Consider the following 22,010-nt stretch of genomic DNA (forward strand, 5'->3'; position numbering starts at 1 on the left):
TTAGACCCTAAAATGCAAATAAAAATAGTGGTTATATAAGAATGACAACACATTTCCTGTAGTTGATGCTCATCAAAATTATAAGTTGTCTTTTTTTCCCAAAAGGTCATGTAACATTCAAAGGGGAGAGAATATTAAAACGAACACTGTCGGCAATACAGACAGTTTTGGGGGGGTTTGAAACATCATCATTTCGAATTTGTCGCAACAACGATAAATCAAAATTCTTATCACGATAAGAAATGTATCACGATAAATGATAAACGATACAAAAAAATATTTGTGCCATGAACTATAAACCTGATTTTTAAAAAAAGAAGAAACGTTTACTCCAGTAAGGTGCGGCGAGGTTTCCTACCTGGACGTTACGGTTGAGGCTGATGGCGGGGTAATAAGCGCCTTCCAAGCTCTCGAAGGCAACGGGACCCTGCTGCTCATCGTTGATGAGGAAGATGAGGATCCTACGTGTGAAGTCCAGCAACATTCCTATCGTCGATCCTTTAGCGACACCACCATCCGTCCTGCGCCGTCACACGAAGGGAATCGGATGTAATCCGTGTCGCGGCAACTTCTGGATATTTCCACACAAACAGTCCCTTACCTGTTGGTGTGAGAGTTGTTGTGCATGAACCAGGAGCGGTTGTTGTCCACGTACATGGCCCAGGCCTTGTCGTCCTTCCCCAGCATCACGTCCTTCAGGACGTCGCCGCGAGAGATGCCGAAGGCCGGGTCTGGGTGGTTGTCGTAGCGGTCCACCGTCATTTCCCAGTAATGGACGCCGCGGGAGAAGGCGGCGCTGCCCAGGACCACCCGGTCATCGTAGCTGTTGCATGACACCGTCAGGTTGTCGTTGGAGAAGACGATGTCGGGGTGAGCGGACACCGGGTCGAAAGTGAACCAGGCAACTGCGCGGTACACAGGGAGAACGCGTCACTGTCAATCACATCACTGAGCGCAAGAGGCGGCGCAATGACGGCGTTTTAACAAACGTGACATGAATCAGGAGGGTGGTGGGCAAATGAGGAAAAGCTACACTTTAAAAACATCTTTATGAAAGATTATGATTGTATTAGGTTAATAATCCTTATAGTTAAGCTTTATAACCTGTTATAAACTCTATAAGTTATGATTACGTTCTTAAATCATATATCTGAGTCAAACAGTCTGAAAATCTTAACTGGTAAATACTAAAAAAAAACAAAAAAACAGTATAGATAGTAGCTTACAAAAAATATATTTATGTGAAGTTCTGTTGATGGGATTTAGGGCTCATATCTCACCAGCAGCGGTTAACTAATTTTCCTAATTCCTAATCCAGATTAGTTGCTCCTGGAGGCTGAAGTCAGCGGCCGATAATAAAGGAGCCAAGATGAAAGCGGACTTCTACCGCCTTTAAAAAAACCCCTGCAATCGCAAAAATGTCACTGCAGTTTGGTGCGAATGCTATCTTGTGCAGCAGATGTGTATGTACAAAGGAAATTGAGCTTGGAGGCAGTGCACCATCAATGATCTTCCTGATGGAAACGAGTACTGAAAACAGAAAATGTTTCCTGTCGTTAGCTGTTTTTGAAGAGCGAAGGAAAGCAGAATCATGTGTGTGATGTAATCTGGTGACGATAATCAGGTCCAAAACAAAAAGCAAATATTAAGAAGTGGAAACACGTGAAGGATTCTGAACGGTCTGAAGGGCTGAGAATTAAGACTGGGAAAGTGACAGTTTCACTTTGGAAGACTGTTGATGATGGACCTCCATGTCTTGTGTAAATAACCATAGACTTTTATGTAAATAACGGCCAAATGAAAACACGAACAGGATTTAAAGCTTCGTGAAACATTGTTTCCATAAACTCCTGTAATGTTTCTAACACTGGAGTGGACAGAAGTCCGCTTTGGTCTTGGCACCGTTTTGATTAGCAGCTAGCTTTAGCCCCAAGATCATCAAATCAAAATTTGATCTGAATGTAGATGCCAAAAGATTTATTTATTGTAGGCAAGATATTAAATCCTTATAACCTGGCAACAGAACTTCACTTCAAATACTTGTCTGATAGGTAAACTATGATAGAAACTGAACAATATTGTGATTATTGTAAATTAAGTACAAAATTATTTTGAATAATTACAGTGTTTTAAAGTCATTTACTGCTTTGATATTGTAATTTATGGCGACTGGGTACTCACTGATAACATTACACATCTTTCGATGCACATAATCTGCATTTTTTTCGTCAGATTACACATGGCCCATCTACAAGCGAATCCTTTCAATTGTTTCTTTTTTAATGCAGGGATCGGATACCCAATAGATTTAAATAAAAATGACGGATAAAGTTAAGCAAACACGGGAACCACCAGTAATTATGGTCCCACGTAGAATACCCAATGTCCTCGCACTCCAAACTTAACAGCTAAGACTGCAAAAACTGCTTGATTCAGGCCTGAAAACGGTAAAATCACATCTTCATCGTCTATACAGGGAAACATGGGAGTCAAGCAGGCGGGCTTTTGCTGTTTCTATGGGCTGCACCGTTCCTGAATGTCTACAGCTTTCAGCGCCCCCACGCGCAGCATCGTTCCATTACCCCGGTTTGATTTCTCAAAGGAAATAAGACAGACATTTATTAGGGGCCCGTATTAAATGTTTAATATGTGGAGCCCACAGAGCAGCAAACTGCCCCCCTGCTGGTCGGAGTGTGACGACCTCACTGATGAAACGGGCAGAGGCCCGGAGAGGATTAGGGCGGAAGAAGTCGACCGTGACAGACGTCCATACCTGTGCCTATAGACTGTATATCGCATGGAGGGAGTCCAGCTGAAATGTGATGACATGAAGGGGGAGCGAGAGTAGAAGAAGAAAAGAAGCGGGAGGGGGGAGGGAAGGTAAGAGGGAGGAAGAGCCGAGCAAAGCAGCGGCGCAGACAGTGTGGAGGGGTTTTGGGGAGGGAGAGCGGAGAAGATACAAAAGCAGATTTGATCAGGGAAGCCGGTTCACCACCGGCGGTCAAAGACCAGAAGATTTCCTCAAAACCAACCAAAGAATCAGGAAAAGGAAAAACATTGGAGAACACACAATGAAAATAAAGAGAACGTTATTGCTGTTGTTTTTCTCTCATAAAACCCGACAAAATCAAAACACAGTCTGCTCAGGTTGACGGCTGCACAAAAAACAAAAAAACAAAAGCTGAATTTGTCTGCAAGGTTAGACTACACAGCCGCTGAGAGCTCATTCTGGATGCTGTCGAGGGTTTTTTCAGGTCCACAGATGGATGAGGCGCTCACTTAACTATGCAGAGCAGCATTTAACTAATGGCAAAGCGAGAACACAAGTGGATTACACGCCAAGCAGATGATGCTGGACGTCACGGGTTTAAAGGCTTAAACATATTCCTATCCAGTATTCAAATCAGACTGAAATCTTGCAGCAGACACGTCGGAGAATTAAGTTGTTGTATTACAATACGTTAAAATAGAAATCGGCTGAAAGTGACGCCAAATAACTGAACATCACTTTTTAAAAAAACAACAAAACTGCAAGATTTTAGTCTTTCAGCTTCATTATTTCTTCTATAGATTTGATGGAGTCAAGATACGATTGTAGCGACACAAAAAATATCGTTTAGTCAACTCTAGTCAGGATAAACGGCTGATGCAATCACAGCCTTATTGCTAACACACACAAAGAAGTGCAAGAATCTACGGGTGCGAGAATATTTTTGTTGTAACGATCTAAGGTTGTTTCTATGTAATGACACATGGAAAGATGCTAATGTTTGTGCTCTCATAAACCAAACAGAGCAGTTTCAGGTTTCATAAACCTAAGACCGCTTGTTACAATATCATAGCTTTCAACAGTTAATTCAGTGAAGCGTACATTTATTTTGTTTTGCAACATTTATCCAAACAACAGAAAAATGTTACGGTTTCTATAACTGGGAGCCTGGGAGTTTGGCCCGCTAGAGGACAGTCGGTGATGGATCTACTTTCTTGGCTCTCTCCAGAGTCAAACTTTGTGGGAGAGAGCAACTTTAATCCCAAACGCTGACGGATGACAATCTAGAATCCTTTGACTAAATGGATCAGCGCTGCTTAAAGCTGGGCTGTCAGAATGATTAGTTGCGATTAATGGAGATTAATCGCACTTACACATTTAATTGCTTGCTGACAAAAGGACTGGGCTTGTCCATTAACGAAACGATTATGCACAGCACAAGTGCATTTGGATTTTAAACAAACTTTAAACATCGTAAAATAAATCTATAATTCATTGGATTGAAGGCGCAGCATTGTGTGCTTTCATTTTAGAGCATAATCAAGTATCTATGTTACCTTCAGTTGTGATAAAAATGCTTTATATATCAAATATGACTCTGAAATTTGACTTTGTAATTTAACGCCTTGAAATTGGGCCTCTGTCTCTACCTGCTCTTCTCTGAAACTCTGCTTTCATCACAACATGGCTCCTCTATTAACCCTTTAACAACGTTTTTTTTTTTACCAGCATTTCACTCAAACGTTTCTCATATAATGAGCTCAGCAGATGCTCAGACCCACCAGGTGTTTGCTAATTGGTGCTGGCTAGTCTGTGGGAGCTGAGTGGGGGCGTCGCGGAGAGGCTGCTCTGTGAGGCCGAAGCTTGGAGGCTCAGAAACTACAGAGGAGGAGGAGCTGCATCTTGAAGGCGGGGCTAGGTCCACCCAGGTGTTTTGCACAGCTGAATGGTTGCCACGGGAGATTAACGGATTTCTCAAACATGCAGGAAAGAATCACAGCACCACTCCAGGTACGTTTTTGATGCGTGAATAACATGACATAAAGCTCAAAAAAGTCTATTTAACATAACACCGCCCCTTTTCCTGAAATCGATTATATTAACTGCGATTAATTATCGAACCTTTGGATGGCACTAACTAGTGGAATAATCTCTGGGAAGTGCTACGGCTTAGCTTTTTGTAAATCCCATCCACTGAGCAGGAAGAGGAGGCGGCGAAGCTCAGCTTACTCTCAGAGGTCTGCATGATCAGCGTCTTGCTGTACTGGCCCACTCCGCTGGAATTGAACGCCTTCACTCTGGACTTGTACGTGCTGTTGAAGTGGAGCCCGTCCACCGTGCAGATGGTTTCCGTCCCCACATACACCTCCTGCAAAACACACACACACACCAGCTTCCGGTTAGCCCAGCCAAATGCTGCAAGTGCGTAATTATGACACCGAATGGAGGGGTCCCTGCTGGATTTGATGGAGGAGGCGGTAAGCGACGGCGTGAGCTTGTACAGCAGAGCGGGGCGGGGGCTCGCCGGTGTATAAATAGACGTTGGGGAGGATCAGGAGGGGGGGGGAGGCGCGAGTCGCCAGGCTCAGCGGGAGGCTGCGTTGGTTGGACTCGGTGAGTCAGAGAGTAGAGGATGGGTAGAGAAAACTTCCCTCGATATTTAGTACACAGTTCTCTGGCAAAATGTCGCTTCAAACGGTGTGGGAGTTAAAATGATGCAATGGAAAAACGTGTGGAAATTCTTTCCAATTTCCAGAGGAGCCGCAAAATTGAATCTTAAGATATTATGTTGTGAAACACACACAAACGCCACGACTGTAGAAATATTTCCCAGCTGTAGCACAGTTTCTAACCGGTTATTAGCTACTGGATACACTTGATGATTCAAGATTGGATACTGCAGCAGCAGTCATTCACTTTTGTACTGTATTAAAGGGGCATCATTTATCTGTCTTCAAGACATAGTTCGGTTTAATAGTACAATCAAGTAACTGTGTTAGCTTCGAGTGTTAGAAAAATGTTGCATGTATCAAATACGACTTAAAAGAAATTTGACTTCAGGGACTTCCGGTTATGGCGGCCATGTGAAAGGACGTGCCTTCACCGCTCTGCTGTTCCAGTCAAAGAATTTATCTAAAACTCTTCCTTTCAGAACGAACTAAATGACAAATGAGCGCGCGAGTTCGGAATAATGCCTAAAGCAGCAAAAACATCCCAAGACGTAAGTGAAAAGGCGAGACAACATAAGCTAACAGAATACCATCTTCGAGGTGAAATGCAGAAAGCTAATGCTAGCTCTTGCTCGGCTCTGATGGCTGCCGCAGACAGAGAAGAGAACCCGAAGTCTCAAAGCAGCAAGGTGGACGAAATACTTTCTGTTGTTAATTCGATCCAGAAGGATTTCTCCTCTAGATTCGACGAAGTTCTGGGCTCCATCGACAGCGTAAGAAAAGAGATAAACGACTGTACACAACGAATCACAAAAACCGAAACACGTATTTCTGATGCGGAAAGTGAGATAGAAATGCTACGAACTAAGGTGGATGCGCTAGAGTCCAAGAAGAAGGACTTGGAAGATAAAGTTACGGATCTGGAGGCTAGGTCGAGACAAAACAACCTAAGGCTTATCGGACTGCCGGAGGGAGCTGAAGGGCAGAATCCATGTGAGTTCCTAGAGAAGTGGTTGCCGGAGACCCTCGGTGTTGGAGCTGTGGTCGTGGAAAGAGCGCATCGAATTGGACCCCGGAGAGACAACACCGCAGCGCCCCGCACTTTAATAATGAGATTTCTCAGCTACAAGGATAAGCAGCTTATTGCTCTAGCATCAAGAGCTAATACTGAAATTCGCTACCAGAATAATCAAATCCGGTTCTACCCAGATACAGCGACGGGTCTTTTCCAGCTTCGGAAGCAGTTTGACCCAATACGCACGGAGCTACGCAAACTGGGATTGCGCCACGGGGTGGCTCACCCAGCCAAGCTGCTGGTGACTTATCAGGACCGAACTCTTGCTTTCAAAACAGCAGCGGCTGCACGTGAGTTTTTACAGAAAATCCAGAAGAAAACCAACGAGGAGGTAACTATGGGTTAAAAATGCCATATATGGTTTCCTAAGTTAACAATTTGTGGCTTCCTATAATCTTTTTCATGCCATTATTGTTCAGTTGTATTGGTGGTGGAACAGGAGGGTTTTATTATGAATACATTTACTTCTGCTTAGAAATGGCAAAAGGAAAAGTGCAGATACCGGTTGATGTCCATACTAATAAGTTCGATCCCGTGAGCAAATATATGGAAGAGTAAGTTACTGTTATATATAGTGAACAGCATCGGTAATAAAACTTTTATTTTGGTTATTGAGTGGTTAGACTGCTCCTCACTGCGTGTGGGTCGGTCACACGTGATAACGGGAGGTGTACTGAGGGGGGAGGGAGTCCCTCGGTTGGACTTGGTGTGGGAATCTAGGTTTAGGGGTTATGTTGAGAGTTTTGTTCTGTTGTTTAAGCTTCTCAAATGTTCATGTTTGTATGGGGTAAACTTTGTTTTTTATTTCTTCTCCATTTCTGGTAATTTGGTGGATCTTACATGTCGCAAGCCTTAAATCTTAAGATAGTTACATGGAACTGCAGGGGCCTACAACGTCTAAAAACGGTCAAACAAGTCATTAATAAACTGCAAGATCTGAACTCCAGAATAGTATTTCTACAGGAGACGCATCTTATGGAAAAAGATGAGGGGCGGGTCAGGAGGAGGTGGCGAGGCAATATATTCACTTCAACATTTTCTTCTCGAGCCAGAGGAGTTATGACTCTTATCCACGAATCTATCCCATTTCTTGTAAACAATGTTATCAAGGATAAGAAGGGTAGATATTTGATAGTTCAGGGCTCTTTACTATCGGAAAAACTTAACTTAGTTAATGTTTATGGCCCTAACGCAAATGATCCTGGGTTTTTTCAAAACTTGTTCCTCTTACTTTCATCATTGCAGGGGCGCTTTGTGATTGCAGGGGATTTTAATTGTACTCTTATTCCAGAAATAGATAGATCCACAGGGTCAGATCTGACACATAACACCTGTAGAACAACTATACAGTTGTTTATGAAAACTCTTAGACTGGTAGACATCTTTAGGGAACTTCAGCAACAAACCAGAGCCTACTCATGTTATTCAGCAACATTTCAGTCTTACTCGCGAATAGATTATTTTTTAATTTCATCAGAACTAATATCAAAAATTCAAAACTGTACGTATGGAAACATAGTGATTTCAGATCATGCTCCATGTTGTCTGAGTTACTGTGATAAGAACCTTACCAGGGATCCCCCTAAATGGCGTTTTCAGCATAAATGGTTGCAGGATGAGGGTTTTGTTAAATATATAGGACAACAAATTGATGAGTTCTTTGAGTTTAACACAAATCAAACAACAGCATGCATCAGATGGGAGGCCTTTAAAGCATTTATTAGAGGTCATATTATTAGCTTTACAGGCAATAAGTCCAAGGAGGCCAAAACTAAAAGGCAGCACCTAGAAAATAAAATAAAAAACATTCAGGAGAGGGTTTTTCAAACAAATGATACTGAATTGAAAAAACAGCTGATGATTCTCAGAGCAGAATATGACAAAATGTCCAGTCTTAGAGCTGCATCCAGTCTCTTAAGATTGAAGCAAAATTTTTACGAACAGGGGGACAAGGCTGGAAAACTTCTAGCTTGGCAGATTAAACAGCTTGAAACAACAACCTCGATTACATCAATTGAAACACAGGATAAAACTCTAATAGATCCAAGGGATATTAATAATGCTTTTAAAGATTATTATCAGAAATTATATGACTCTAAAGGACAGTTAGACCAAGTGGAATTAGACAAGTTTTTGGGTAGACTATATATTCCTGTCATTGCAGAAGATTGTAGAGTAGACTTAAATATGGAAATAAATAAAGAGGAATTAGCACAGGCCATTAATGGAATGAAATCTGGTAATCAACCAGGACCTGATGGTATCCCCATTGACTTTTACAAAAAATTTAGGGACAAATTGCTCTGTCCCCTTCTAGACATGTTCATGGAGTCATTTAAAAATGGCACCTTGCCTCCTTCTTTAAATCAGGCTCTAATTATTCTCCTGCCAAAACCTGGTAAACCTCCCAATAAATGTGAAAACCTGAGACCCATCAGCCTGCTTAACTCTGATCTCAAAATCATTTGTAAACTATTGGCATTTCGACTGCAAAAAATCTTACCAGATATTATCAATAAAGATCAAAATGGATTTGTGGTTGGGAGGCAAGGATACCACAATATTAGAAGGGTCCTGAATATTATTTGGTTCAAAAAGAACGCTAAAGACACAGCTCTTCTTTCAGTGGACGCAGAGAAGGCTTTTGATAGGGTTGAATGGCCCTATCTTTTTAACATATTGGAAAGATTGAATTGTGGTAGTAACTTTATTAAATGGGTTAAAATATTATATAATAATCCAACTGCGGAAATAGTATCAAATAAAATATTTTCAAGGGCGATTCAAATCAGGAAGGGTTGTCGTCAGGGATGCCCTCTCTCTCCCTTACTGTTCACACTAGCAATCGAGCCTTTGGCATTAGCTATTCGTCTCCATCCACAAATCTCTGGGATCACCGTGGGTCCCACAGAGCACAAAATATCTCTATTTGCTGATGATGTTATTTTATTTCTAACAGATCTAAAAAATTCAATTCCAGCGGTGATGGAAGTGATCCAGGAATTTGGGAGAGTCTCTGGCTACAAAGTAAATAATACAAAATCCTCTATTCTGGTATTAAATCTAGGTGAAAGGATGAACCCTGTCAGTGAGATTAAGCAATTTAAAGTAGTGGAACATTTCACATATTTGGGTGTTCAGATTTTCCCTGAACTACAACAGGTGGTCAAATCCAATTACGTACTCTTAATGAAAACAATAGCTACCTCAATTGACAACTGGACATCTCTGCCTATATCCATATTGGGAAGAGTTAATGTCCTTAAAATGAATATACTTCCAAAGCTATTATACCTCTTTCAAAGCATTCCACTGAATTGAACCGCCTCCTCCTGAATTATTCAATTGGTTAAAAAAAAGCATTTTGGCTTTTGTGTGGAATAATGGAAGGCCTAGGCTACGCCTCTCGTTGCTTTATTTACCATTTGATAGAGGGGGGTTAAAGTGTCCCAACTTTAAATTTTATTATTGGGCCACTCAGTTAAGGACTATTATGTTCTATTTTACAGATAAAGATAATCCTCACTGGGTAGAAATGGAGTCCCACAATTTAAGTTTAGCTCTTCCATTGTTCATATACTCTGACACATCAAAGAAGTTACAGAAACATATTACAAATCCCATTCTGAAAAACATGATAAAAATTTGGCAGGATGTTAGAAATTACCTTGCGGAGCCAAACGACATATCCCAATTTAGCCCAATATGGGGTAATCAGCTGTTTGCTCCAGGTAGAGCAGATGGAACCTTTAGGCTTTGGGCCCTGCAAGGTTTAAAAACTGTCGGTGACCTTTACCCATCAAATTCTGATATATTTTTGTCATTTGCAGAGCTACAAACCAAATTCAATCTGGATAAAAAACATTACTTCAAATTTCTTCAGATAAGAAGCTTTGTTAAAGCAAATTACAACAATCTTAACAAGCCCCCTCTTACATTACTTGAAAAATTAATGACTCGGAATAAATCAAGGAAGGGCATCATTTCAGATTTTTATAATGTGCTGATCTCTAACTCATTAGAGGACTCAAATAATAAGCTTATAAACTGGAATTTGGACCTATCATCAAATATCAGTGAACAGGATTGGGAAAAGGCTTGCATTAAAATTCACACAATGTCCATAAACAGTCGTCTTAGAATTCTACAATTTAAATGGCTAATGCGTATCTATGTTACACCTGTGCATTTAAATAAATACAATAATAACATCCCAGATCTTTGTGTAAAATGTAATTCTAAAGGGACTCTAATACATTGCATGTGGGAATGCAGGCAAATCAAAGCATTTTGGACAGAGGTGAAAGATATAATTGAAAAAATTATCTTAAAGCAAGTTCCACTGGATCCTAAATTGTTCCTGCTAGCTTTATTCCCTGGGGAACATAACTTTAGTAAATCAGAACGCACTTTCATAGATATAAGCTCATTGGCTGCAAAAAAATGTATTGCTTTGACTTGGAAAAATATCAATAGACCTAGTGTCACGCAGTGGTTAAAACAGATGTCGTCTAATTTGCCGCTAGAAAGAATAACATATATTAGGAAATCCAAACGGTATCTTTTTGAGAGGATTTGGGGGCCTTTCATTAATTTTATTAAGGACTTAGACTTGACAGAGGGTTTGTTTGAGTTCTGATTTGCCAGAACCTGTGGTGTGCCATGTTGTATAGATGTGTATAATTATATCTGACCAATTTGTAATCTGTGAGGATACCCCAGTTTTTGAGAAGCTGTGTTCTTTGTTTTGTTTTTTACTTTTTATTATTATTATTATTATTATTTATTATTATTATTATTATTATTTTGTTTTATTTTATTTCTCTGGGTTGAGTAAAATAATTACTGTCATGTAACAACTACAAAGAGAACCTGTTCAAATAACTACATGCTTGTATTTCCAAAGTGTAAAAACTCAATAAAAATATGTTGGTAAAAAAAAAAAATTTGACTTCATAATTTAACGCTTTGAAATTGGGACTTTGTTTCTTTAAGAAACTCTTGCTGTTTCTGAAACTCCGCCTTCAGGAAGTCGCCACAACATGGCTCCTCTATTTAACAACGTTTTTACCAGCGTTTTACTCAAAAGTAGCTCCTATAATGAGCTCAGCAGACACACAGTTCCACCAGGTGTTTGCTAATTGCTGCTGGCTAGTCTGAAGGAGCCGAGAGAGGGATCTGCAGGGAGGCTGCTCTATGAGGCCAAAGCTCAGAGGCTTGGAAACCGAGCTGCGTCTCAGAGGCGGAGCTAGGTTCACCCAGGCGTTTCGCACAGCTGAATGGCTGCCACGGAGGTTAGAATCAGGGCAACACTCCAGGTGTGTTTTTGATGAGGGGATAACTTTATAAGATGATGTAAAGCTAAAATATTTTCGATTTTACATGCCTCTTTAAAATTTCCCATCTGTTCACATCTTTATACAAATGAACACTTTGTTTCCTCTACTGTATAATGGTAGAGAAATATAACCTTTGCTGTTTTTTTAGCAAAATAAACAAAGCCTGAAAAGCCAAATGTCTTGAAAGCTGAGCGACACATGTACATTTAAATGCACTTCAGAATATCCTTTTGTTTTCCTACCTTCTCTCTCACTCCGTGTGCTGAGCCTGAGAAGTCTGCCTCAGGGTTTTTTCTTCTTCTGCATTTAAGAAATAAAACTACATCTCCTCCTTCCCCCACCCCAGAATATAGAACAACAGATCTCACTCGTCGAGCTTTCACAGCGCTCTAATAACAGATCGCGTAAATCCTAGGCTTGGGGGCAAAATGTCAACAGATATGGATATCCACAGCTTTTGTACGGGAGGGAACAGTTCAGGAGGGACAGGTCGCTGTCCTGACAAAGCCGAGATCCGGTGCGATGCGAGGGAGCAGCGTGGGGGGGGGAAGAGGGATAGATTACACGGTGAGTCTCTGTGTGGGTCTGGAGACCACTTTGATCCCAGATCGAGCTTCACGCAGAATCATCCCGGCTGGCAGCTGCTTTTCAGGCCTGCCCTGCGAAAACACACAACGTCTCACCGAGGGGCTTCTGGTCCGGTTTGTAGTGCGGATATCTTGGCACACTTGGAATAAGACAAAACGAACTCACGAGTAACTTTTCAATAAGATACAGGAGCTTGTTTTAGGTAAACAACTGATGAAAAAGTACAACTGGAAGATTATTTCACTTACAGTGAGACATTTCCGCCATGTTATATGTGAAATAATTTGAAAGTGCAACTTGTACTTCTTTAAAAATATATATATTAAAGAAGTATTTATTTAAAACAAGCTCCTACACAGCTCTGGAAAAAAATAAATAAATAAAAGACCACTGCACTGAATCCCATTGAAAACCTGATGGCTGTGCCACCAAATATGGATTTCTGAACTCTTCCTGAGTGAAAACATCCGTATTGTTGATTCTAAATGAATATGAACTTGTTTCTTTTGCATAAACTGAGGTCTGAAAGCACGGCACAAATAAATACTAAATTTTTGCTTGGGATTTCGAAGACATGTCAGGAGTTCATAGGATAAAAGAACAATGTTCATTTTACTCAAACATATAGATATAAAAAGTAAAATGAGAGAAACCGATCATTTTAAGTAGTATCTTCATTTTTTTTCCCCAGAGCTGTATATTGCTGAAAAGTTACCTAGAGGTTAGTTTTGTCTTATTCGATTTTTGCACTAGAAACTAAACCAAAAAAAGAAACTTGGTAAGATATTGATTTTTTTTTTTTTTTTGCAGTGTGTTCTCCTGACAGTAGGGTTTTGATCTCATGGTTAACTCCATAAATTTCAGCTCCAGAACATTGCTGTCACATCCTCCGTTCTGCGCCGGTCATCTTCCAAAAATCCGGCTTCCTCCTCATTTCTCTGTTCTCATCTAAAAAAAAAAAAAAAAAAAAAAAGCATCGGTGCCGATCCCTACCCTGAACGGCCCTCCGTTTCCGTCGTCCAGCTCCAGGATGTAGCCCTCGACGGCGATGGTGGAGAGCGGTGGCTGTTTCCATGACAACGTGGCGCTGTTGTTCTGGGTACAGCATTCTTCTAGCTGGAGGATGGGAGCAGCTGGGACTGAGGAAAGATTACAGTCTGAGACATGAAAAGACATCCACCACGCACAGCCATGCTCCAGATCTAAGCGCTGCTCCGCGGTTTTTCATCTCTTCATGATACATAAATCAACAGCTTCCATGAATAACGTCTACAGACTTTTCGAGAAGTTTCGACTAAATGTAGGGATGCTAAAACGATCATAAACGTCCGACGTTTTCTGCATAGTCCTGAATACAAAGCCGGTTTGAGGTGCAGTTTCTGTGTGAGAGCTAAACAGGTCATGCTCAAAAACAAGCTTTCTTTGACTCCAGACTCAAGAGGCTGCTGCCACGGAGAAAGGAGGACACTAGCAGAACAGAGCAGCAGATCCCAGGAAGTGCGCACTACATGCCTAAATATCTGAGGGTTTACATTTTGATAACGTGGTTGATGCACACTTTTTTGTTCGAGGAAGATTTAACAGGAGAATTGGAAAATCTGTCGGAGCCGTCCCCTCCTTTACCTTTCATTTGTACAAAGTCCAGCTGGTGGATCGTTTGCAGGAGGGGCCCGCTGTCCAGGGTGAGGTCAAAGTCACTGGTCATCCTCGGGGTGAGGGTTCCCTTCCCCCACTGGCTCTCGGTCATGTGGACCCTCCGGATCAAAGCGTCCGAGATCTGAAACGGAACACCGGTACATTACTGGAAAAAAACTAAATTAACCCCCCTCAATCGTTACTTCGAAATTTCCCAGAAGTCCTTTCACCTGCAGGAAGCCACTGGGGTCGTTCTCCTTGATGACTTCCAGGCAGTACTCCATCAGTCCTGTTGTCTGGCGCAGCTTCACCGTGCAATGGGAGATCTGATCCCGAACCACCTGGACAGACGGGGTGCAGGGAAGAAGGTAATAACATATTTTATAGGACTACAAGGGATTAAAAAGAGTTAAATCATTGAATAATTACTATAGGCTTTTCTTTCTAGTCACCACAGTACGGCATAAATAAAGTCCCGCTAATGTTTGTGAGCACAATGTGTTGAGTGAGGGGAAATAAAATAAAAAGAAGGTAAAATAGGAAAACATTTATTTATTTGGGGTAGAAAGAAGGAAACTAAAAACAAGATTTATAACAAGAAAACAAACAAGAATGGGGGGGAAAAAAAGGTTAAAGAGCGAAGAGACGGTTAATAAACGAGCAGGACGAACACTAATGAAAAGATAAGCGGCCGGACAGCTCGAGTGATTGATTAGGTCTTGTTTCTTTTAGTCGCCTCTTGGGACACATGTCGAGGGAGGAAGAGGAGGCTGAAGGCTGCAGTTTCTGTCGCTGACGTCAGCGAAGAGAAAGTGTCACGTTGTTTTCGCGTGCGCGCTGAAGACAGTCGTGGCAGCTGAGTTACTTCAGGGAGCAGAAAACACTCAGGAATGACGACTGAGATCTGAAAAGAAACGTGCAAAAAGGAACGGAAGGGACTGGCGTTGTCCACGGCGGCGCCGTGGATACTTGACCAGCTTTTCCAAGGCGGGAGATTCCTCCGCCTCCTCGCTCGCCGACAGCTCTGATGTCCGCCGTCTCTTTGCAACAGTGTGAAATAAATGCGCGCGCTGGACTGTGTGTTGCTAGGAAACGGTAACCCAACTGCTGCTGTCCGAGAGGCTCCGAGGCCAAACGGAGAGGAAAATCCGCACGGCGGACCGGGCGGCTTCCGTGAAGACGATTCGCTGGCGACTGCAGCTGGCAGAGACGGAGGGAATCACAGGACGGAACCAAAACCCGCTCCTTTATCGGACCTCAAACCAAATTTTACGCAAATTAAAATGGACTGGGCTTTGTTAAATGATTGGTTTTCACAGGTATCTATGTCGCAGATCTCTGCTACAAGTGGACAAAATCATTAACGTCAAGCCTAACCTTAAAAGTCCCTGATTTAAAAAATGACAATAGATGCTTTGGGAGTCCCACACAGAAGGAATTTATGTGGGTGAAAGAAACCGAGGGGCATCTGTTAGCACTTTTACAAAAGTTAAAGTCGAGAAGAAAGAAAACTCGCACGAGGCAACCGAAGACGCGGCCGAAAGTTGCCGAAGATCGACTTATGTTTGCAAGTCCGAAATGTGTCGTAACGCAACTGCTACCCAGGAAGACAAGGAGTGGCAGCAATGTTTCCAGCATCAATGTGAAAATAAACTGTTCAGAAGTCAGGAAAATAGAGGAGTATTACCATGGATACCTATCAGATCGGCACCCTGTCCAAGGTTTTAAGAGCTGTAATTTCTAACGCCTTTGTCTTTGTCACTGCAGCTGTGAATGGAAGCAGCTAAAATATAGCTACTTCCAGCTATATTTTAGCTGGAAGTCCTTTTCTTCGCACATTTCATCTGTGTTTTGTTGTTAACTTCACTCCAGCAACCTAGCTGTCAACATGTTTCTTTAAGGAACTCTATAATATCTTTTCACATTAACCTGTTGCTTAGCTCTAGTCACTTCAAGCTAATGGAACATGTGATTGTTGCAAAGGAAGTTGAAATATTTACAACCTGTCACTCTTTTGCTAAAGGCTTAATTGTAAAGCTATGTGTGCGCTTTGGTAAAACAATTATTTTATTTGTTATTCAAGCATTCAAAATAGTTCAATTTTCTGACAATAAAATAAGGATTTATATCCTTTTCACTGGGTGGAAACACTTAACATTCAGTAAAAACAAGCAGATAATTAACAGACCAAGGCAACTGTTGGAAAGTACCTGAACGTTTTTGTTTTTTTTGCCACAAACTCGATCCATTCAGTGTGAAATAAAACCAACCTGGTACCAATCCAGCCTCGGTCCGACTGTAATTCACCACAGCGCAAATCGCTTCCTTTTAGAACGAAATCAATCAGCCTGGAGGACAGCGTTGGACCTTCCTCATCGCACAAGCTGGAGGACATTTTGGTCCAGGTTTGCGTCTCTGGCCGCAGAGGTCCGAACTGTCTCCTGTTCTGTGAGTCTGAAACAACCGCAGTGGCCTGGCGGCGCTCCAAGACGAGTTCCTCACCGCCGCCGCTGCCTGCTTAGCAATCCTGTCCACTCCCGGCAGGCAGAGCCTCCTAACTCACACACAGCGCCGACTGCCGCTATTTTTTTTCCTCGTAAAGGTGTGTGGCGATAGAAAAAAAAAAAAAAGCCTCTCTTTGTCACAGTTCTCCAGTAGTGGACGTTCTTTTGTCATCTCTCTCACCATTAACCCTCACTGTGTGTGGTGGCAGGATAAACAACCTTAAAAATGAAGCTTGGATTTAAAAAACTGCTTCAGTCACATTTCATTGTGGCACAACAGATTTTTGCTAAAACAATTATTTCTTAAAGTGTTCATATTTCCATCCTTTTTTTTTTTTAAAACAATAAAAAAATATTGCTGTGTTTAGCACATCTGTGCCATTGGTAACACAAAATGTAGAACTGGGTGAAAAGTTCAAGATTGCAACTTTAAGTAAAAAAAGGATGTTTTTGAAGCCGTTTACCTTGTTTAGGAAAGAGAGAGAATAAAAAGAAAGAACGGTGCAGGAGTTAATTAAACGACTGAATCCTCTCCGCTTCCCTCAGTCGCACATCCCAGATGATTTACGCTCGACTCACCCTGCGGTTACAACAAGCGACAGGATGGAGGGTATTAATCAAAAGTTAAGAACGGGACGGGAGAAGTTGCTGCTTACTCACATTATGATCTAAAAAAAAAGAAGAAATAATAGGAAATAATTAGGTGTGTTCATCTGGTTTATGTGTGACGGAATCTGGAGTATCTGTTCAACTTGTTGAATATTAATTAAATCGAATGAACATTAGATGCATCTGAATAGCACGTGTCATTAATATCAGCATAAAAAATTGGCCGGTAAAAATATAAAACGACAGATTTTTTTTTTTTTTTTTGTGCTGTCGAGTGAAAATGACTGGCAACAGAAAAAAGTGGAGTGAATTACTGCTTACTGAAATGCTCGTCTCAGCTCTCATCAGCATTCATCTGCCCGCCGCTGTGCCAGATGACAGATAGGAAAGATTTATTTATTTGAATTTGAGCAGGAGTGCAGAGGACGCAGCAGTCGTGCGGCGTGACCCCGGTGGACAAAGATTTGAAATCTCGACGGCCAGCTGGTGAATCTGGTACAGGCATAAAGTGGGCCACAACCTCGGCACGAGGTCTCGGAAACACAATAACTGCGCGTTATTGACAATTTCCGTCGCCTGAATTCTGCATCTGTCATCATTTTGGGGCCAAATAGGAGCCCAAACGCAATTCTCCTCCAACTCTCTGCTCCCCGGTTTTTCCCCATCAGCAGCTGCTAACTCTGCGCGACTCTCATGTGGGTCCGGTGTTCTTGTGCTGCGTGCGAGATTCGGTAGCAGCTCAAATAATGAGCCGTCTTTTCTCTCTCTCTCTCTCTCTCTCTCTCTCTTTCTCTTCATCTCTTCCAGCCTCCTTCTATTCATGCCCGCTTTGATTATTGGGCCACTGCGGCACATTTTGGCCTCGCAAAAAAAAACAAAAACACTGTGGCTGCAGTACCAACGGATAGTCTTTACCCCTACCCGAAAGGACAGCGGCTGCACCGCACAGTCACGACCACAGCGTCACGTTTGATACAGTTTGACTTCATTTTTTTTTCTTGAAAGAGCATGTAAACGATTAAAGCACAGAAAAAGGAATACATGCGAGATAGAAGAAGACGGAAACTGCAAAACCAAACTGGAAGCAGGGACGGCTAACGTGCCGTGACGGTGACAGGATGTGACCGGCTTCGCGTCGCTCGCCAGATTTCAATGTATTTTGCTGCGATTTGCCACAGATCAGGACAAAACCTGCATGACTGTCCAGATACAGGCCTGGCTGTTGCCATAGCAAATTTTCCTGGACAATAAATTATCCCAGTGATTATTGTGATAAATTATAATACTGATGTTTTGAGACCATTTTCAAGTAAATTTATCAATAATGGCACAATAATGCTAATGCTAATGCACTGCCTTTTGATTTTTGCTCCCGCAAAAGTAAAAATCAGATCACGACACTTGGTTACCAGAAAACCCGCTCATCTCTTAGCTACAGATTGACAACAAATATTGTCATTGTACAAAAACCATAAGATTTCTTCTGCTCTTTTCTTGTGCTCTCATTTGCCCCAAAACGAAAATGAGTTCGACACCCCTGGTCCATCGCAATAAATCCTGATTTGTAGTTGTACAAACGTTTCTGTGGATGCTTTCATATAGGCTGCGTGTGATAAATAGATGTTTCCTGCGCTGGTTCAGTTTCGCATTTTCATTTCCAGGCAAATCCAGGCAGGAGGGCAACATCACACGTGTGTGTGTGTGTGTGTGTGTGTGTGTGTGGGAGATAGCTCTAGAGGAGCCTTTGTAACACCTTTCCATGTGACAAACCTCCATAAAACAAACCTTCGCCTCTGCCGTCTCCTTCAACACAGGTCGGACTTCCTGATGTTCCGGAAGATTAATGTACACTGCCTGGCCAAAAAAAAAGTCGCCACCAAAAAATGGTCACACTCTCTTAATATTTTGTTGACCCGCCTTTAGCTTTGATTACAGCCTGCATTCGCTGTGGCATTGTCTCAATAAGCTTCTGCAGTGTCACAAGATTTATTTCCGTCCAGTGTTGCATTAATCTTTCACCAAGATCTTGTATTGATGATGGGAGAGTCTGACCACTGCGCAAAGCCTTCTCCAACACATCCCAACGATTCTCAATGGGGTTAAGGTCTGGACTCTGTGGTGGCCAATCCATGTGTGAAAAAGATGTCTCATGCTCCCTGAACCACTCTTTCACAATGTGAGCCCCATGAATCCTGGCATTGTCATCTTGGAATATGCCCGTTCCATTTGAGAAGACAAAATCCATTGATGGAATAACCTGGTCATTCAGTATATTCAGGTAGTCAGCTGACCTCATTCTTTGGGCACACAATGTTGCTGAACCTTGACCTGACCAACTGCAGCAACCCCAGATCATAGCACTGCCCCCTCAGGCTTGTACAGTAGGCACTAGGCATGAAGGGTGCATCACTTCACCTGCCTCTCTTCTTACCCTGATGCGCCCATCACTCTGGAACAGGGTAAATCTGGACTCATCAGACCACATGACCCTCTTCCATTCCTCCAGAGTCCAATCTTTATGCTCCCAAGCAAACTGAAGCCTTTTTTTCTGGTTAGCCTTACTGATTAGAGGTTTTCTTACGGCTACACAGCTGTTCAATCCCAACCCCTTGAGTTCCCTTCGCATTGTGCGTGTGGAAATGCTTTTGCGTTCACAATTAAACATACTCCTGAGTTCTGCTGTTGTTTTTCTTCGATTTGATTTGACCAAACGTTTAAGTAATCGCCGATCACGATCATTCAGGATTTTTTTCAGACCACATTTCTTCCTGGAAGACGATGGTTCCCCACCATCCTTCCAGTTTTTAATGATGCGTTGGACAGTTCTTAACCCAATTCTAGTAGTTTCTGCAATCTCCTTAGATGTTTTCTCTGCTTGATGCATGCCAATGATTTGACCCTTCTTAAACAGACTAACGTCTTTTCCACGACCACAGGATGTGTCTTTTGCCATGGTTGTTTAAGAAATGAGGAGTTACTCATTGCATCAGCTGTGGTTAAATAACTTGTTGCCAGCTGAAAGATAATCGCCTATGCAGTACTTATCCAATAGGAGGCTTGTACCTATTTGCTTAGTTAAATCCAGGTGGCGACTTTTTTTTTTGGCCAGGCAGTGTATATGTATATATTAACCTGACTCATGCGATGAAGGACTGCCTTTCGTCTCCATGGCTCCGCAACAGCAAGCGAAGCAGGTCACCATGGCGACAGCCAGGCTTCAGCGAACAGGAGGAGAGCAGCGGGAGGCCGCGCCTCTCATCATTTGAGGACAGATTTCAGGTCTCTGTCTGACTTTCCGACGCTAAACTGCATCCTGCTGTTTAAGTGTAACTCAATTAATGGAGGAGTCTGCCGAGTGCTGCTGTCAACGCTGCAGAGCGACGAGGCAGAAAAAAAGAAAAAAAGTGAAGCGACTGCGCATGTGTGCAAACTCCTGTTGGGGATTCCACAAAACTGTCTCCGTCTTGACTGACGTCTTCATTTAACGGAAAAAATCCTGAGAAGGATAAGAGGGTTGCGAGCGCGTGCAGCCTGCTGACAGGTGCACGGAAACGCGTCACGGGCTGAAGGTGTGAAGTGTGTTCTCCGCCAAGCTAAAAAAAAAGGGGGAGCGTTTAAGCATCTTCTTTCTCTTAGGGGTTTGAATGCTTTTTGTGGCTTAAACAAGTAAAAGAAAAAAAGCTTTGTCAGATTAGGGAAGTTGGAGAACATTTAAACACAAACAGTAAAGACCTGCTACTTCTGTCCTGTGTGTCAGTGTCAATTCACCAATGCTGTGGTCAGGGCCGGGCTTTAGAAGAACGAGGACCCCTGGGCTGAGACCAAAAAAAGTTTTGGTGCCCAATCCCAAAAAAAAAAACAACAATAAAATAACATAAAAAAATATTTTACTCATGCAAATGACAGAATATTAAAAGGTAGGTCTACACATTTGCAGGAGCAAATTGAAGGATGATTTGGTTTAATACGTCTGGCGGATGGCTCCGTGTTGGTCCCAACAAGATGGCAATTTTGTAATGAGTGCAATTTCAAAACCGTCCAACAGTATCTTAATAATGTACCACATGTGAAATGAGTCCATTGACTTTAATATCGGGTGCATAGTTTGTAAAATATACACAGTGCACACAAAAAAACATTTGTTTTGGACCTTCCCCCCAAAACTCGGGGCCCCTGGCTCATGTCTGGGATGTTTTCTTCCTTAAATGTTTATACTTACTAATCTAAAATTATTCTGTGGTCTATTGATCTAACATATCAATTTAAACTAGGATGATATTTAGAAATCTATACTAAACTTATTCTCCAATTATTATAAAATGATACTGTTAGTCAGATAAAAAAAAACACCACACACACAAAAAAACGGTGACTTTGGTGACACAATCCCCCGAAAAAATATTCAAACCTCTTGACCGTATTGACATTTTTTTTTCACATTATGACAATGCGACTTAATGTATATTGTTGGTCTTTATTTTCTAACCACACACAAAATAGTTTATAATTGTGAAGTGGAAGAAAAAAATCATTTTCAACATATTTTAACAAAAAAATACTAATAAAAACCTGAAAAGCATGGTGTGCAATCTTATATTCAGCCCATTTTCCTTTCATACTCATAAATGATATCAAGTGCAGGTGACTGCCTTCAGAAATCACCTCAGTGGACAAAGTGCGCCTATCTGTAATTTAACCTCAGTTTAAATCCAGCTGGTCTGTGAAAGCTTTAACGGGTTAATTCAGTTTGATGAAGCTTGAGCTTTTTTGCAAAAAAAAAAAAAAAAGAAAGAGCACCAGAAGTCAGTCTTTAAGTGGGGA

The 22,010-nt window shown here is 41.8% G+C and overlaps 1 protein-coding gene across 2 annotated transcripts in view; it reads right to left on the minus strand.

Moving 5' to 3' along the window:
• The window catches only part of trim9 (tripartite motif containing 9), a 47,266-nt gene that overhangs the window by 6,285 nt on the left and 18,971 nt on the right, over positions 1 to 22,010 (minus strand). Inside the window, exons 4-10 of one of the 2 annotated variants that reach the window (XM_028001209.1) lie at positions 14,307 to 14,417; positions 14,065 to 14,218; positions 13,435 to 13,580; positions 5,000 to 5,138; positions 2,774 to 2,812; positions 602 to 905; positions 359 to 521 (exon numbers count right to left, since the gene is read on the minus strand). In XM_028001209.1, the coding sequence (XP_027857010.1) occupies positions 359 to 521; positions 602 to 905; positions 2,774 to 2,812; positions 5,000 to 5,138; positions 13,435 to 13,580; positions 14,065 to 14,218; positions 14,307 to 14,417 (1,056 nt within the window). The remainder of the gene's footprint in view (positions 1 to 358; positions 522 to 601; positions 906 to 2,773; positions 2,813 to 4,999; positions 5,139 to 13,434; positions 13,581 to 14,064; positions 14,219 to 14,306; positions 14,418 to 22,010) is intronic. The other variant, XM_028001210.1, reaches the window with a different exon arrangement.

The sequence above is a fragment of the Xiphophorus couchianus genome, chromosome 19, assembly GCF_001444195.1.
Source record: "Xiphophorus couchianus chromosome 19, X_couchianus-1.0, whole genome shotgun sequence".
NCBI lineage: Eukaryota > Metazoa > Chordata > Actinopteri > Cyprinodontiformes > Poeciliidae > Xiphophorus > Xiphophorus couchianus.